Genomic DNA, 17842 nt, shown 5'->3' on the forward strand with positions numbered 1-17842 from the left:
GAGTGAGCGCCTGCAGTCACTGTTTACCTTTCACGTTTCTCAAGGTTATCCCTGAAATGTTTACTCCGACAGAGCTAACCCAAACTGATTAAAAACAGCTTGATTAGACATTCTTCGTGTTGTTAATCAGTGAATTATTCCAGGAAAGACAAGACATAGAACAGTCGACGAGCAGAGCAAATTCAATGGGTTACGAGTGGTCATTTTAATCAGACAGAAATAACTTTAATCAGGTTGTTTTGATAAAAATCCACTTGCTTGTGGGCCGTTTGACATGTTTGCATGTCAAGGAGACTCAGAATAGATTACAAGGCTTCAAAAAGCAGTACTGGTGAAATAATCATAAATGAAACAGCCACTGCAGACATAGTACATTGTAGAAAAGGTTGCATTCATTGTAAAGGTTCATTTGGATCTGGATGACATGTTGAGAATATCCGAAGTACTACTCGATGGTGAGTTCATGTCCTCTCGATGTATAAAGTTGAAAGGCTTGATCATTCCATGCTGCTCATCCCTGAAAGAAACACATATTCACTTTTAATAGTCATTGTTTTGTGGTGCATATTGCATATCATGACAACAGAAGATTTCAGAAAAATATGGCCACCATTTGTTTTCATGAGTGTGCTAAACCTTCATCCTTCATGAAGACATCCACATTATTATACACGTTATATTCAGAGACAATTTTGGTCCCTTGGCAAACTCTTACACTTAAAATAAACGTAACTATAAATATATAAATGAACAAAGCGAAAACCCCAACCATTTAATTTGATTGCACTATAAACTCAGTTACTGTTTGTACAAAACACTTACAAATGCAGAGGACAAATTTCCCTGCGGGGACAATAAAGTGTTAATTAATCTTTACTTGCTCTACATAATAAAACTGAATTAATAAGAAATGTATGTCTATACTTTAACTAGCAGTGATTTTCAGTGTTCAAACAAAGCTTTATATATTTCTTTCATTTTGCCTGAACAATATAATGTCCTAAACTGGAGATTTAATGCATAAAAGCTAAAAAAACACAAATATTGCCCCAGTGCATCTGCTTATCTCTGTGTCTTTCGTTCTTTCTCACGGTTACAAATCCATCTTCTGCTCCATCATAAGACCCAACGTGAACCCTGCTCTGCACCACATCCTTTACCCTGGCATGAGTTCACTGTGGATGCACGGGTGATGGGGCCTAAACTGGGGCCCGTCTGTCTGCTCCCGTCTCCTTCACACCGCTCTGCCACTTTCGTCGTTACCCCGGAGCTGCGGCGTCGTGGTCAGAGTTTGGGAGAAACGGCAGAGTTTGCACAACAAGGTCAAGACCAGCGCCGGGGCCGTTGCAATGACATCGCTTTTCACAAATAAATCAAAGTGACAGTGTTGAGCTGAAGCCCTCAGACTAATAACATATGTTTAGATACTTAATTAATACTGTGGGCTTTATACAGACTTACGCTTAGTAAAGATAGCATTTTAATCTTTATATTTACGTATGCAGTTACAGAAACCTTATTTTGAATAGCTGAGAGAAAATTGATTGTTTTGGTCACTATAAATAACACAATCTCCTTCTACTTGATTTATTGGTGAGACTTTATAATAACTACACTTTTATTAGAGACCTACTTAATACCCTAACTCCTAACCTCTTAATTAAGTAGTTACACAGCCTGAATATTTCTTCATAAACTACTTCTTTGTTATGATTAAAGGCTAATTAAGGTGTAGTTATTATAAAATGGTACTGTTTGGTTTACTTTATACATTTGATGTTATTTTGCCTCTTGCTTATGTGTTTATGAGTAAAATATTTAGTTTTTTCTTTTAAACGTAATATACAGTGATTTGCACACAATTTTGTATAAATGCATCAACACAAAACTCATGTATCATGGTCAAAACAATGTAGAAACTGAAATTTCACAACACCAATTAATCAAGTGAGCAAGCCTATAATGTCAGAAAAGCACTTTGAGTTACTTTGTGTCGGAATTGTGTCTAACTTCTCGGTAATGGTACATTTGGCGTCAAAGTAAAGCACATGGTTTGTAACATCCTAAACTGTTTAACTTGTGCAGCGTACGGGGGGCTCACTCCAGGGTCTGACAGAATTCCTCCTCCTCTGTGTCATAAGGGTGGAGAGCCCGGAGTTATCACACAATGAGGAATTATATCCGTACTTTCCCCTGGACTTGACCACTGCTGCAATCCTGGAGGAACATTAAGGCGGGAGTGAATCGGCCCACCCTAAAACAATCTGCCAAAAGGAAGTACCTTAAAGTAACATCCATATTTGCTAAAACGACTTGAATTCACGATAACGTATGTTGCCTGAACCTTATTTTATGTTACAAAGCTCACAACATTCACAACTTACCGTATTTTTATTAGTATACGTGTATTTTATTATTTTATTATTCTATTTTTCGACCATTTTTCATATATAAGGCACTATTTATTTTATATTTTATTATTTTTTATTCTATTTTCGACCATTTTTCATATATAAGGCACCATTTTTCATATATAAGGCAATTAATCCATGTATAGGGCGCACTGGATTATAAGGCGCACTGTTGTTTTTGGAGAAAATTAAAGGCTTTTAAGTGTGCCTTATAGTGCTAAACATACGGTACATCAGTGTCTCTTAACATGAAGTTGTAGCTGATAAAATCTCAATTCTCTCTCTCTCTGTGCTTCATTTCCCTGTCCCTGGACATGCACGCCAGGGTCAGTTTGTCATCTTAATTGTCCAATAGTGAAACGTCGCTCACTAAGCTCTGTAACTAGCAAACAGACTGCAGCAGGATGTAACACGCGCACAAATGAGTGTAATCTGTGTCTTGCACTTGGAGACTTGCCGCGTTGTCTAACTAACGAGCGAACCTAAACGCACGAGGTTTAACCGTTTAGCAAGAGCAAAATAAATCCTTACACGCCAAGACAGTATCTTCCTCCCTCCTCTTTTTCTCTTTTCCATGCGCCAGGCTGAATAAATACAGAAGCGAAGAAGCCAAACACAGAGGCTGCTAGCTGATAGGCTGTGTGCATGATAAATGAACTTTAGCTAACCCGAGCAGAAAGGAGCTGGCAATAAAAGCCATTCTCCAGCTCCTGCCTGACAAAGACCCAGCGTCGTGCTTCTCTTGCTGCTCATTAAAGCCAAAAAACAGCCAGTCCCTCAAATTCACAAAGATGAACAACAACCTGGGACATCCATAGCAATCAATGGCTTTAACTACTGTCTATTGGGGAAAAAACAGATGTAAACATGTATTTAAATGAGTTTGTAAATGATTTTCTTCGGTGCAATCCTAGGAAGTTGGAGAGCTGAATCATGCCGTCTTGCTTGTCGCTGACGGATTGAAAAATGAATGAATCATCAGTTCAAAAGCTACAGTGGGACGCAATATACCCGGTATATGTGTACACAACCACACCATCTCCAGGCACTGAGAACTCATATCAAACGTCAAACTAAATGTAGAGTCTCAAGTAGGTTTGAGCTGTAACATATGCTTAACTACATAATATGAGTAGTTTTTATAGCATTTGATTTTTGAGTCACTAATAACACTGATTCGTCAAAGTTTTCTGGTTAAATGTTGATGAAAAAAAAGGTTCTTATCAAAAAATGCCAGGCCATATTAAAGAATTGTAATGCCACAGCAATTAGGTATGAAATGGCACTTACACTTCAGGCTGTAGACTTCTGAGGAAGTTGTGGACTTGGTTCTCTGTCAAGTCTCCGTCCACATGAGCCAGGTACGTGTAGAGCTGCACAAATGTGCTGAAGGGGATCTGGGCAGCACCTCCTTCTTCATCCTCGCTCAGAATTTCACAAGCAATTTTCAAGGAAGACATGAGAGTCTGTGCAACCCAAGAAAGTTAAAAGAAACATCCTCAATTTATTAATGTAAAAACAATAAAATAACATAAACATGTAGTTGTTCCAATCCTAATTCCCAATGTTTTTTCACTGTTGAAATATAAAGGGTTATTTTGCAGTTAAGAAACATAGCTACAATTTAAATATTGACATTATATGATGTAAGATAATTAAATATCATCTAAACATAAGCTTCTGGGTTGAAAATGTTAATAATTTGACAATTTTCATGAGTTGGCCCCTCTGGGCCCCCAGAAGCCCCTATCGTTTTTTTTTTTAATAAAGATGTTATTGTGAAGCTCTCCTGTTCTATTCCTGGCCCCTGTGTAACAGTGAGATGTATGATTGAGGCTTAAATGGTCTGTGTTGGTGAATCAGGGCTGAAGGGGTTTGAGAGCATGTTTTGTGTTTATGTAACATAACATAACATAACATTAGCACCTCGAAAAGACAAATCCACTCAAAATAAAACAGTGACATTTTGATCTTAGATTTTACTTTAGCACATATTTTAAAAGGGCAATAAAAGGGCTTAAAAATTTTACAACTTTCACTTTGACTTCATTTTAACCATAAGGCTAAACAGAACACTGAAGATCAGAGGGGTTGAAACTATGGCCTGGGGGCCACATGTGGCCCAAATAAATCTCCAGACCTCTTTCTGAATTTGCCCATTTTATATACTTCCCCATTATCATCTCAAAATCAAATGTTTGTGTGAATTAGACTTAAAAATAAACGGTGTAAAATTGTAATGGTCCAATAAAACCTGTTCAAAGAGGCTTTGTTTTGACTTTGCGGTCTTTCTGCTCATTTGATCCAGACATTTGAATCCATTTGAGTATTTTTTTGTTTACTCTGTTCATTCAAATCAAATACTTTAATTTCATTGTTTTTCTTTTGTAAAACGTATTTGTGTTCTAAAACCATTCATTTGGATGAGATTCTGGGCAGGTCATGTTTGTAATGATATCTGATCATTTAGTGCAGATTGTGATTCTGAGATGGATCTAGACTCTAGAGTGCAGCAGCTGCAGGGATGATCCGTCTCATACTGACCAGGACAGAACATGCTAAAGTCAGATGGAAAGAAACCTGCTGGTCGTGTTAGCTCCAGAACTGAAATGGCCCCCACAGACATGGCTCTGCAGAGGAGGGGCTTCTGAGAGCCACTGCTTAGATCCAGGGCCACTCACTTCAGACAGATTGCCATAAAACATCATATTCTGTAGGTAAACTAGTAAAACAATACAATACTAAAACAATCCAATATTCTGTGAATAGCAGGTTAAAAAAATAATATGAAAAGCATACTTTAGTTTACCAGTTGATATGAGTCTATCCTCAAATTTAAAGTTCATATTATGAACGACTGAATCTTATATTGTAAAACATAAATTGCAAATCAGAATTAAAATATTTGTAAGAAAATACAAATTATTTTATTAGAATATCTAATCTCTAGATCCCAGAGGATCTGCTGCAGTATATTTGTCCTCCAGGATCCAAACTGACCTGTGTTTAATGTTCTAAATGATTAGAAAAGCAATTCACTTTTTTATTTCACATCTCGTAAATAAATAAAACCATTCTGTAGTTACGACAAAGTATTAGTAAATTATAGTATTTTAGTATTGTGTATCTCTTTAGTAAAGCCATTACATATGTAGTTTAGGCACTGAATCATTGCAAATGCCAATGGAGCACTTCATCTGCTGCTGAGTAATACACGATAATGCACCAAAATCTATGTTTGTCTAAATGATTGACTTATGTAAGGGTCTAATTACATCAACCCAAATAATCCTCTCCAGCCTTTAGTATTTCTAAATATTCCATAATTTGTGTTTTTGGCATCTAAGATAATTCTTAAACTTTTTAAATTTTTTGACATATTTGGACAGAAAAAAACACATTTAAACCACATTTATGTGTCGGGAAAACTGTTTGTGACACGAAGGGTTCCAACAGTACCAAACATATTGGGGTATCAGAGGGTAAAGTTAAATGTGATCAGTAAATAAATGTAACTGATTTTCAATTCTAGGTGAAAAAATAGAATAAAAAAAGATAATAGCCCAGTGTAAGAACATGACTGCCCTCATGTGGCCACCTCTTGTAAATGAATAAAGAAGGCTTAACATTGACTTAACTTACCCCGCCCAGAGCACTGCAACCCAAGGCAAAAAAATCCATCCAGACGATGTGAGAGGTGAAGTTGCCCAGGGACAGTAGGACTTGCATCTTCTCCATGGGCAAACACAGACCCTTCCATTTGTCTTGGAGATCCTCCATGGAGCATGTTTCTCTGGATCCCAGCTGAGAAGTGTGCATGCAGCCCGTTGTAGAGGAAGGATGATTAATGTGACATACATTTGAAAAGGTTTACCAAATAGGCCTGCACAGAGCGTCTGTCTGTGTCTGTGTCTGTGTCTGTGTCTGTGTCTGTGTCTGTGTCTGTGTCTGTGTCTGTGTCTGTGTCTGTGTCTGTGTCTGTGTCTGTGTCTGTGTCTGTGTGTGTGTGTGTGTGTGTGTGTATACCTGTGCATGTAGGGTCTTTAGTAAACTCTGTGTGAGTCCAGTGTCTGTTTTCTGAGTGGCTACATTTAATTCCAGTCGGTCCTTGACAGGCAGAGCTTCGCCTTTGGACAGTGCAGCAAAGTATCTGTTAAAACACAGAAGCTGCAGCATTATTACACTGCAAAACTGAGTGTTTTCACTTTTCCCCAAGACAACTGACTAACGAAGCACCAGGTCAGAGGCACTCACGCTGCAGACCAAAGCAGAACATCCTTCGGCTGAGTCCGGATGGCTGCTCTGCAGAACTGTTTGAGGAGGTCTGGGAGCTCTGGAGGGACAAGGATTTGCTGCGAACAATACATTGTGTCTGGAAGAGGCATTTCTAAAACAGAATGAACAGAAACAAACTCTGCAATAACACAAACACCACCACGGATGATTCAAGTGTAAGAAATAAATGGTTCCTCTACCTGAGAAATGTGATAATTACGTGACTGTTAACTCCACAATAAAGCTGCGAATAACAAATGGTTAAAATTAAGTTGATAATTTGAGACTTGTTTACAACCCGCTTCGTCGCCTGGCGACCAATTTCTTCTCTGTGGCACACAAATCTAACTCACTGGCGCCCCCAAAGGCCAGACCTGAGACATCAGGCACTTTTCAACAAGTCATTTTCAGAAGTAAAAACCAGAGTTTATTGACGTTTGCTGCAGTTACAAAACAGGACATAAACTACCAGTAGTTGGTTGGAAACTGAAAAATACATTAAGAAAACAGCCAAGGACCACAAATGGTCAAAAATAAATCAGTAAATTGGTGTAAATCTGACATACATAATATGAGCTGAGCTGGATGAATCTTGATGAAATCCCTCTGAGATTATACTGAACATCAAGCTGGAGCTTTGAGACATTTACTCAAGTACACAAACGACAGACAGCATTTTGTAACAAATTATTCTTAAACAATTCTTTCACAATTATGAAAAAACGTACAGATCATTTGGACTACGGTGTCTTTTGCCCATCCGTAGTCACATATATTTAGTTACAAAAATAAAAATGTGCTTCCCCTAAACCCACTATAAACAAGTTTCAATAATCTGGGATCAGAAATGTTTCACTGAGCCACAGAGTCAATTTCAGGGTTTATTCCCTTGAACAGAAACTTCCCCTGGTCAAAACCTCTCGAGTTTAGAATGAAAGTACAATTTATTAGAAATTTTATAAACTGCAGTTCTGCACTGCTCACTTGAATTTAAAGCATGTACTACATTCAGCCATGTACTGTAAGAGACTGGAAAATAATATCAATACTTCTAGTAAATGCAATAGTTTAAGAAATGTCAAATATTTATGGGTAGCACAAATCAATCTATTAAGATAAAGTTTGTTTTAATTGACTGAATAAAATTGAACCCAATTTATATTCATGTCTTAAGAGTCTTAAATAAGATCGCATGACATTTGTGATTTGCCATGTTATAAAAGGTATTAAATACTTTCACAACATTCCAGGGCGTAGCCGTTTACTCAAAGGGATGGACTTCAGGTTTTTATCTCTTGCCCCTTTTATTTCCAGGAGGTGGTTTCTTGAGCTGGAGAAGGGGGCCTCCAGCACCAAAGGCGGTGGCAGGTTGGTTGGACACGCCGAATGTCAAGCCCGCTGAGGGGTTGAGACCAGGGTTACTAAAGTTAAAGCCTGTGCTGCTGCTGCCAAACCCTACAAAAAGGAAAGAATGGTGCATAAATTAAAAACAGAAAATACAGCATTCTGTAAGAAAACAAAAACTTGAATATTTTCTGTTCTGTGCAGTTGTACTACTTTAGTTCCTTTCCTTAAGTTAAAGTTAGCAACAATTAAAAGCTTGCAGAGGTGCATTACTAAAGAGTCTAATATGACGTGAATGCCGGAGACACATTAAGGTGTACCTGCACTCAGACTGCCTCCTGTGGGCTTACTGGCCGAGAAGGAAAAAGAAGAGCCCCCAGACCCCACCCCACCAAATCCTGGCCCACCACCAAAACCTGTGAATGAGAGCGAGACAGGGTTACGAAGGTTTGCGCTTAAATGAAAGACAGAGAAACTTCACGTTTAATCTGCATCAACCAATGCCACACCACCACACAAAGGTTCACAAAACGGAGCATCACAAGGCACAGAGAGGCAAAGCACACAAACGGTGTTCTAAACACTGATTACTGACCCTAAACTCAGAATAGATAGGGACATGGTGCGAACAGTGACTGAATACAGGACTAGACACCTCCTCCTACTGATATGGCCTTCACCACCTACCTTTACTACATCTACCATGAGAAAATGAAGACCTCCGCAAAAAGCAAAACTATAGAATGAGGGAAAGGGCTTTAGTCACAGAAAAGTGTAGTTATACCTCCCAGGCTGGAGGAGCCCAAGTTAGTGCCCACTGCTGAGGCAAAGGGGTTTCCAAACCCTGCCCCCAACGTGGCCTGGGTTCCTAAGGCACAAAAGAGTTTGCTTTACTCCTTTCAATGAACATTTAATTATCTTGAAAGGGCTACTAATACAGTATGGAATATAAAAAAACTAAATTATTTCATTATTTCTATTTGATACTTCTCCCTCAAAATGTTTTTAATTCAAAAGCATGCTAGTTCACTCACTCAGAAACTTGTCTTCAACTGAACATTCTTCTTGCCATCATTATTACATTTCAATGACACAGGGACAAAGCATCTTTTTCAAAATTAATTTATTGTCAATTGAATAGGGAATATCACTTACATAAAACACATACAATCACACAAAATGAAATTGAATAGCTACTTTGTTTGACAAGTTTCTTACTTGGAGTGAATGAACTAGCATTCGCCAAAGAATGCATCACACAATTACTTAAATATTGCTTAAAAGGCACACGATATTAGATATGAAATACTTTGTTAACAAACAGGCATTGGTTATAGTTCAAAAACACTCAACTACAATAAAAGCACTCTGGTTTAGTTAGACGTGAGCTGGTTGCTCTCGATCATGTAGTCATTCACAAAGGGTGAGAACATTTCTTGGCACGTGTAGCCCATTGTAAACTGGTTTTATTGATAACACTCCTGTGTGTGTGGAAAGATTCTAAAAGATACATTATAATTTGTTGGGAGGCAGAAAGTGTCTTTACAGCATAATTTTGTCCTCTGTCCCCTTAGAGCTTCTACAACATCAAACAGCTGAGCGGTGCAGAATAACCATGCACAAATATAGAATTGTACATTTTTCAGCTTTGAAAAGTGGCACTTGTCATTTAGAAGTTACACACACACACACACACACACACACACACACACACACACACACACACACACACACACACACACACACACACACACACACACACACACACACACACACACACACACACACACACACACACACACACACACACACACACACACACACACACACACACACACACACACACACACACACACACACACACACACACACACACACACACACACACACACACACACACACACACACACACACACACACACACACACACACACACACACACACACACACACACACACACACACACACACACACACACACACACACACACACACACACACACACACACACACACACACACACACACACACACACACACACACACACACACACACACACACACACACACACACACACACACACGTTTAAGCAGCAAAATTAAACACTGGACTCAATTGACATTGAGCCACTCACAACAGTGCATGTGTTTTACTTGACACTTTTTCAGTATAATACAAATTATTTCAACAGCATTTGAGCCTTTCAGAGTCAAAGGTCTCCATGTCCAGCCCTGTTACCGCCAGTAGCCCTTAAAAAGGCCATACCTCACCTGTGGTGGGGCCTTAACTACAGTGAATTTGAGATGGGATGATACCAATCAGTAGTTTTGGATTACCAAATACAATTTAATTGGTTTTAGAAATACAACAGCCTTTTGGCAACTTAAATAAGCACATGAATAAAAGCACATATTTGGGTTGTTGACATGTTAAAACATGCCAATGACATGCCACACTATGTATCAAAAAAGCTCAACAAATATGTTGTGCTCACCCCTGCAGATCGATTAAAGAGACAAAGGACGTCTTGAAGACATTTGATTGAATACATTTGAATCATTAGCACAATCCAAGTAGCAATGTTGTCAATGCAACATAACATGCCTGAACTGTAAATACGGTGTTAATGCTACAAGTAGTGAGTCATATACCCTGTTATCTAACAAGGCTTTAAAGATATTGCTAGAAATACTCATTTTGTATCCAAAACTTAACAGTTGGTTCCCTCATTTGTGAATAGATTAAGACCAATACAGCAAGAGCTGTATCATTTAATAAATTTGGGAATAATATAAAATATTATATGAATAGTACGGAGATCGTTTTGACTGTAGAAAAGCCGCAATCTGCGTAACACCGACTGTTGGGGTTATGAGGGGAAAAAAGTGCTTTTGATAATGAAATCCATTTTGATATGTCCTTAATCACTTGTCATTTCCAAAATTCAACACTAGTGACTCCAAAGGCAACATATTAAAATATCTAAACAACTGATTTGATTAAGCATGGAAATATTGATCTTCATATCCCCGGACAAACACAAGGACTTCTAAACAAAAGTCAAACATAGCTTAAAGTTGGGTTTTCTTTCAAGTTGTCAAATGTTCTGTTGACATTCAGTAAGTACAGGCACACATAGTGTGTGATGAGAGTTTGAGGATTCTACTTCAAGTATAGATTTTAGGGTTTAACGAAACTACACTTTACACCTAATAAAGCACCTCGCTCTTTGATTGCAAAGCTGTGACAGGCCCAAGCAACTAAAATATTACCCTTGTCTTACAATTTGAGGTCAATTTTAACTTTTTCCCTCAAAAACGTAGAGTAAAATTCTAAACTTCTAAAACTTGTAGGCAGTCAGACCTGGAGTTGGCTGCTGTTGCTGGGTCAGTGTGGCAGCCATGGCGACCGCTGCGGCGTTGGGGACACTGGAGAAAGGGGCTGGGCCTGTGGTCACTCGTGGAGCGTTCTGCCACTTCCTATTGGATACACGTTTTGACTCAAAAACATCAGTGGAATCTTCCAGGAAAGCCCGTCGGTAGGAAAGATACTGATGCTTTAAGACCTACAATCAAATAACTTTTAGAAATCCACGGGATAACAAGTAACACATGGAGGGGAGGAACTGACCTTCACATTTTCATGGACATTTTGGAGTTGGGCAGCCTGTGACACAAAAGTCTGATACAACTTTTGCATAGCCAGGGTTAAGTCTGCAAATTCAAAAAAATACATATGTACAATCATGGTGGCCATTAGTGACATACAAAAACACAGGTTTTACTTATTCAAACTCTTTACCCTGGGGTGTAATGTGAGAGCCATTGCCTTGTGTCGTCAAATGATTCTCCAACTCTTCAATTTGTCGTCGATACTGCTGCAACTGAACCTGAAACTGTTCAACTAGGCTATGAAAATAACTGAAAAAGAATAACACAATTTTGTATTTAGTGTGATTACTACAGGGCAAGTAGCCAAACAAATCATTAGTGTGGTAGTTCACTTACTCAGAGGGTGCAGTGTTTTCGTGTTGAAGTCCAGGTGGAGTTTTCTGTGTGCGCAATGCTATGTCGGCATTCTTCAACTCCTTAAAAGAAAGCCAATATAAAGCATTGGCAAATGGTAACCTTCAATAATGTATGTGACATTGGCCTTTACCTGTGCCGTTTCTAATTTTAACTTGTCGATGGCCAAAGCCTGGCGTTGAAGACCACTGGAGCTGACGGCCAGGAGCTGTTTGAGGCTCTTGATGTCATCTTGGACTTTCGTAATAGCTTTGGATGACATTCGACTGATGTCTTCCTGAACTTGTTTCTGTTCTTTTACAAATTTCCTGTAAAATGAAAAGCATAAAAAACATTTGGATGGTCAATTTGATAATTGGGCTTGTGGTAAATCTTATAATACTCAATTACTTACTGAAACTTTTCTACATCCTGACAAATAAGTGGTGGCAGATTCTCATCTTTTAAAGCTTTACTGTCCCTGAGAAACAGACATTATAAGATTATATGGAGTTTATGGAACAGACCAAGGTTTTTCTGTTGACATACTGTGCATTGACTCCAGAGGAAGCGTCATTCTTATTTTCAGAGGAAGTGCTAAAGTCAACCCCACCAAGCCCTAAACTTGGAACAGGTACTGCTGGAGCTGCTGTGGAGGTAGCTAAAAGTGAACCTAGGGTTAGTCCTGCCCCTCCAAGTGTGGTCTGTCCCAAACCTATAAAGAAAAAAGGTTTAAAAACAAAAAACAGTTCAAATTTGTCAACTTCATGATTCCAATGATCAATTATCGAACCTGTTGAAGCTGCATTTGCGAATAAACTACCCCCGAGAGATGGGACTGTTGCAGCTACAGTGGTGGTCGTGCCGAAGCCGAAGCCTGTAGCTGTGGGTTGCTGTGGAGCAGTGGAGGCCAGGATAGAGCCAAAGGACAAACCTGTTCCAGCCGGGGCCACGGTGGCAGTGGTGGCAGGTGTAGTGAGAGAGAAAGGTGAGGCTGCGGCAGTCGGCTTGTTGAAGGCAAGGCTAAAGCCAGAACCAGCAACTGAAGTGGCTGTTGTACCTGCAGACAAAAGAAAATGTTTAGAGTGATACAGACAATGAACAATGATACTAAGGGTAACAATACATTGTGCCAGTGTACATTGCATTTTTAAAATGTCACAATAAACATCATACATTTGTCTCAATCTTTCTCGATGCAAAATTGACAGATGAGCGCTGAAATAAAACAGCAACAGCACCACAGACATGTCCTGATGGCTCGCTGTGTGCGACTTTTATCTGCACAGAGATGGTGCCGCATCCCCGCACACAAATGCAAGTGTTATTGTGTCTCAAGTTTGTGTGCACTTTAGGCAACATGCTAGACACTGTTCTCCGCGCATCAAACTTCCTCCTCAGCGTTTTTGAGAGTACAGAGCACTGACTGAGACACAAGACGCTGAATGAACACACACAGACACTAACACACACACAGAGAGGGACAGAGCACTGTACAAGGACAGAGTGGGTGCACGGACAAAGTGGAAGGTGGTCAACAGTGTGTAAGTGCTTAACAAATAAATCTGGCAAAACATTTCACCAAACTGCTGTAAAGATGCAGAAACACTTGTTTATGCAGTAAAGAAGCTCAAACGTGGATATGATAAGCACATGCTAAATGCATTGTTCGTTTGTTTTGTGCGTTCATAAGTTCACCTCATATGAAGAAGATCAGCCTAAATTTAACTAAAATATAAGCGCCGCCTATACAGTGAGGAAAATAAGTATTTGAACGCTCAGTGTTTGATGGCATCACACTAAATTTCCAAGCAAAGTGAAATTATAAAGTTCTCGCACTTAGAAATTATGGAGGGGTCTGATATTTTCATCGTAGGTGCATTTTCACTGTGAGAGACAGAATCTGATATCCGAAAATCACATTGTATTATTTTTTTGATAATGTTATTGCTGCAAATAAGTATTTGAGAACCAGAAGTCTGTCTTTATGAAGTCCACCTCTAAACCACTGATTAATCCAAATTAGTAGCCCCCGTTTGCGCTTGTCAGCTGCATAAAGACACAGTCAGACTCCAACTACTAAGACCAAAAGAGCTGTCAAATCCACAAGCCCAGAAAGGGCTACAGGGTAAATGAAAAGCAGCTTGGTGAAAAGAGATCAACTGTTGGCACAATTGTTAGAAAATGGAAGCTAAAGATGACGTCTTCTTCGGACTGGGGCTTCATGAAAGATCTCACCCCGTGGGATATCAATGATAAGAAAGTTAAGGAACCAGCCCGAGGGAAGCTGGTCAATGATCTGAAGGCAGCTGGAACCACAGTTTCAAAAGTTACTATTCGTAATACACTACGGCGTCATGGTTTAAAATCATGCATCGCACTAAACGTTCCCCTACTTTAGTCAGCACATGTCCAGGCCTGTCTAACGTTTGCCAATGACCATCTGGATGATCCAGAGGAGTCATGGGAGAAAGTCATGGGGTCAAATGAGACCAAAATAGAACTTTTTGGTATTAACTCCCTTCGCCGTGTTTGGAGGTACCACCATCCCAAGAACACCCTCCCTATTGTGAAGTATGGGGGTGGAAACATCATACTTGGGGGTGATTTTCTGCACAGAGGACAAGACAGCTGCACTCTATTAAGGAGAGAATGAATGGTGCTGTGTATTGTGAGATTTTGGACAACCACCTCCTTCCCTCAGTCAGAACATTGAAGATGGGTCGTGGTTGGGTCTTCAAACATGACAATGACCCAAAGCACACATCCAGGAGAACCAAGGAGTGGTAAAAAGCATATCATGGGTTTTTAGAGTGACCTAGCCAGTCTTCAGACCTAAATCCAAAAGAAAATCTTTGGCAGGAGATTAAATTCCGTGTTGCTCAGAGACAGTCCCAAAACCTGACCGATGTAGAGAAGATCTGTGTGGAAAAGTGGGCCAAAATACCTGCTGCAGTGTGTGCAAACCTGGTCAAGAACTACAGGAAACATTTGACCTCTAACCTCAAAGTCTGTAACAAATATGAACACTGAATTTCTCAGGTGTTCAAATGCAAGCAATAACACACACAAATTATTTCAAAATCATACGCGATTTACGATTTTTTTTAAGAATGCGTCACAGTTGAAAATGACAACGCCTCCATAATCTCTAAACTGGAGAACATGCAAAATAACAGTGTTAAAATACTTAGTGTACAAAGACTCTGTAGAACCCGTTTGGTCCTGTTTGTTTGGTGTCAATTCAGTTCAATTGGTGTTTACATACGTTTGTAGTTTGTGGAATGACACGTAGAGGGCGCTGCAGCCATGTTGTTTTTAATGTTTGTAGGCAGACAACTGAAAAAGTGAATTTACCACAACCTACTGTAGTTCTTCAAAGTAGGGCTGGGAATCACTGTGTACCTCACGATACAATACACGATCAATAGCTCACGATACAGATATCACGATATAGCGATACTGCGATTATCAATATATTATCTATAATAACTCACGATAAGATAAGATACATCATATGTTTAAAGAAATACTTTTTTGTGTGTGGTAAATTTACTTCAATTTATTTTTAGTTGAAACACAAAGATAAACAAGAGATATCCTATTAGTTGCAAATACTAACATCATTTATGTCTTTGACCACACACATTTGGGTGTAATATTGCAGTAGAGAACTTTTTGTTTAAACAATACTGAGTGTACCGTGATATGTAGGACCAGTCAGAAGTGAGCCCCACTCTTTCTGCCAATTCAAGTGCAAAAGTATGTGTTTTACCCCATTAAAAAAAGAGCGCAAAAGAGAGAGAAAGAGATGGGGTGTATAATGATGTCACATGTATTCCATTCCGCTTTGAGGACCTCATGTGCTTGAATATAGACTTTTGTTGTTTTTTTACGGTATAGCATAAAACACATACTTTGAATACGTTCAACTACAGTAGACACTGCACCTTTTCAATTGGCTGCCAACCGCCATTAACCACACACTTTAGTGAGGACTGTATTCAATCATTCAATAAATCAGATCAGGGAGGAATCAGAAGGAGAGAGAAGGAAAGCAATCTGTGTGTACCTGTGAGGTTCAGTAAAGCTCCTGATCATTCGCTGTGTCTCATTTTTTTTGCTCAGTTGAACATATCATTGCTGTCCTGACCAGATGGCTAAGCAGTATCCAAACATCTAAAATATCCAGTTAGAACAGTCCTCACTACACTTACTTTCCTCATTGTATTGAGCCCTCTAAAAACAAATGCCCTAATCTCAATTAGGCCTCAGTCTTCCTGAAGATGTGAGACAGGCCTCTACTCTGACAATGTTCAAATCTAAGTTTAAAACTGCTTTTTTTTTAGCTGGGCATATGACTGAAATGATTTATATTTGCACTATTTTCTTTTATGTCTTAAAACTGTTTTCTGATTTCTGTCATGTCTTTGATTTCAATGCATATTCTCCTGTTGTGTGAAGCACCTTGAATTGTCTTGTGTACGAATTGTGCTCTACAGGTGCCTCAATTGTGTGATTTACCTTTTCATTATTTAGAATATCAAAACGACTCCTTTGATTCCTGAACTGTTACTCACCTTACTAATATATTTAATTACATTTGTCTACTTTGTTTTTATCAGTCTACACACACATATATTTCAATAGATTCAATTAAATAAAATAGGATATTCTGGTGAATGTTACTTGTTGCAGGTGAATTAAAAGACAATCCTCCCGTGGGTTTCTGACCGAAGAGACTGCCTCCAAGGCCTAAAGAAGTGGTGCTGGTTGTTGGAGCTGGAGCTGCTGCTGTAGCCAGAACAGTCCCAAAGGCAGTGCCAGCAGTAGGTGCGCTGCAAGGAAAAATACACAATTAAATAAGTAAATTACTTTAATTAATTTACACACTGTTGCATGATGGAAATCTAACATCATTGCCAGAGCAATTGACCATTCAAAACAAAATACTATTTATTTTTTTAAATGATCAAAAGTATCACCTAACGTTATGGAAGCTGGAACCCATGATGAATAAGTGTTAACAGTTAAATCAAACAAAGATGAACACTGAGGTGACATTAATTCTCATCCGCATTATTATGGTAGAAACGTTTACTTTGCTCCTCTAAACATCCAATAGCATCTACCATGTCATGTGCAGCGAGTTGGAAATCGTAGTTTACCTAGCAGCAGCAGGAGCACCAAACGAGAATCCTCCACCTGCGTTCGTGGATGCAAAAGTCCCCGATGATCCAAAGTTAAACCCAGACATTTTGCAGACAGACCATTCAATGACTGGTGGCAAAGAACATCGAAGCCAAATGTAAGAAGGCTAAAAACGAAAGGGCATCTTAGCTTACATGCTAGCTGCTAGTTAGCATTGTGAGATCCAAGCATGTGCCCTCATCCCTGCACTTTCGTACTCACGTTACCTCAAGACAAACCAGAACAAGGCCTTTAATGTGGACAACGCTACACTTATATACTCTTAGATCCGAGGTTTCCAAATAACACAACCCATAAAACGCCTAAAACAATCTCTCGTCAAGGCACAAGCTTTAGCATAGTTTACTTTTTCTATTCCCCGCCTGGTTTTCACCCGACGCATTTTGGGTAATCCATTTACAACCCCAATTCCCAGCATGCACCAGTGTTTCACATGACACCTCACGCATGCGCTGTTTCCATTGCCTGGGGCGGATGTAGTTAATTAACGTTAAATACATCAGAGTTTGTTTTTCTCCTCTAATATAATGAAATGAGAACTATGAGCGATATTCGGAGACAAATGGAGAAAAATGTTGACGGTTCAGAATCGGACAAA

The 17842-nt window shown here is 39.2% G+C and overlaps 2 protein-coding genes across 5 annotated transcripts; both read right to left on the bottom strand.

Moving 5' to 3' along the window:
- Positions 1–213: 213 nt before the first annotated feature.
- Positions 214–6999, bottom strand: ropn1l (rhophilin associated tail protein 1-like). The gene is made up of 6 exons (XM_072450625.1): positions 6985–6999; positions 6666–6825; positions 6438–6561; positions 6054–6215; positions 3702–3877; positions 214–517 (listed from the first exon to the last, which is right to left on the bottom strand). The coding sequence occupies exons 2-6, from the start codon at positions 6794–6796 to the stop codon at positions 406–408; spliced, it is 705 nt and encodes a 234-aa protein (XP_072306726.1). The 5' UTR covers positions 6797–6825; positions 6985–6999; the 3' UTR covers positions 214–405.
- A 903-nt stretch (positions 7000–7902) lies between these two features.
- nup58 (nucleoporin 58) lies at positions 7903–17611 on the bottom strand. Of its 4 annotated transcripts, XM_072450627.1 has the most exons (13): positions 17202–17611; positions 16723–16871; positions 12827–13093; positions 12583–12748; positions 12449–12514; positions 12188–12362; positions 12037–12116; positions 11831–11949; positions 11660–11742; positions 11393–11594; positions 8815–8898; positions 8351–8446; positions 7903–8141 (listed from the first exon to the last, which is right to left on the bottom strand). In XM_072450627.1, exons 1-13 carry the CDS (start codon positions 17288–17290, stop codon positions 7975–7977), a joined length of 1743 nt encoding a protein of 580 aa, XP_072306728.1. In that variant the 5' UTR covers positions 17291–17611; the 3' UTR covers positions 7903–7974. The 4 variants fall into 4 exon arrangements, with proteins under 4 accessions (XP_072306728.1, XP_072306729.1, XP_072306727.1 ...); XM_072450628.1 differs by lacking the exon at positions 8815–8898; XM_072450626.1 differs by having other exon boundaries at positions 12583–13093.
- Positions 17612–17842: the final 231 nt, after the last annotated feature.

This window comes from Eucyclogobius newberryi, unplaced genomic scaffold (genome assembly GCF_026437365.1).
Source record: "Eucyclogobius newberryi isolate DKJ021-1_F unplaced genomic scaffold, fEucNew1.0.hap1 SCAF_18, whole genome shotgun sequence".
Lineage (NCBI taxonomy): Eukaryota > Metazoa > Chordata > Actinopteri > Gobiiformes > Gobiidae > Eucyclogobius > Eucyclogobius newberryi.

Excerpts from the sequence above, each read along its gene's own strand:
- ropn1l (XM_072450625.1), bottom strand. The coding sequence starts at position 6,796 with ATGCCTCTTCCAGACACAATGTATTGTTCGCAGCAAATCCTTGTCCCT. Across the intron at positions 3,878-6,053 it reads GTTGCAGTGCTCTGGGCGGG|ACTCTCATGTCTTCCTTGAA; the intron begins GTAAGTTAAGTC and ends TGGGTTGCACAG. Across the intron at positions 518-3,701 it reads AGAAGTCTACAGCCTGAAGT|GGATGAGCAGCATGGAATGA; the intron begins GTAAGTGCCATT and ends TGTTTCTTTCAG.
- nup58 (XM_072450626.1), bottom strand. The coding sequence starts at position 17,290 with ATGTCTGGGTTTAACTTTGGATCATCGGGGACTTTTGCATCCACGAAC. Across the intron at positions 13,094-16,722 it reads TTTTAATTCACCTGCAACAA|GTACAACAGCCACTTCAGTT; the intron begins GTAACATTCACC and ends TTTTGTCTGCAG. Across the intron at positions 12,117-12,187 it reads TAAAATTAGAAACGGCACAG|GAGTTGAAGAATGCCGACAT; the intron begins GTAAAGGCCAAT and ends CTTTCTTTTAAG.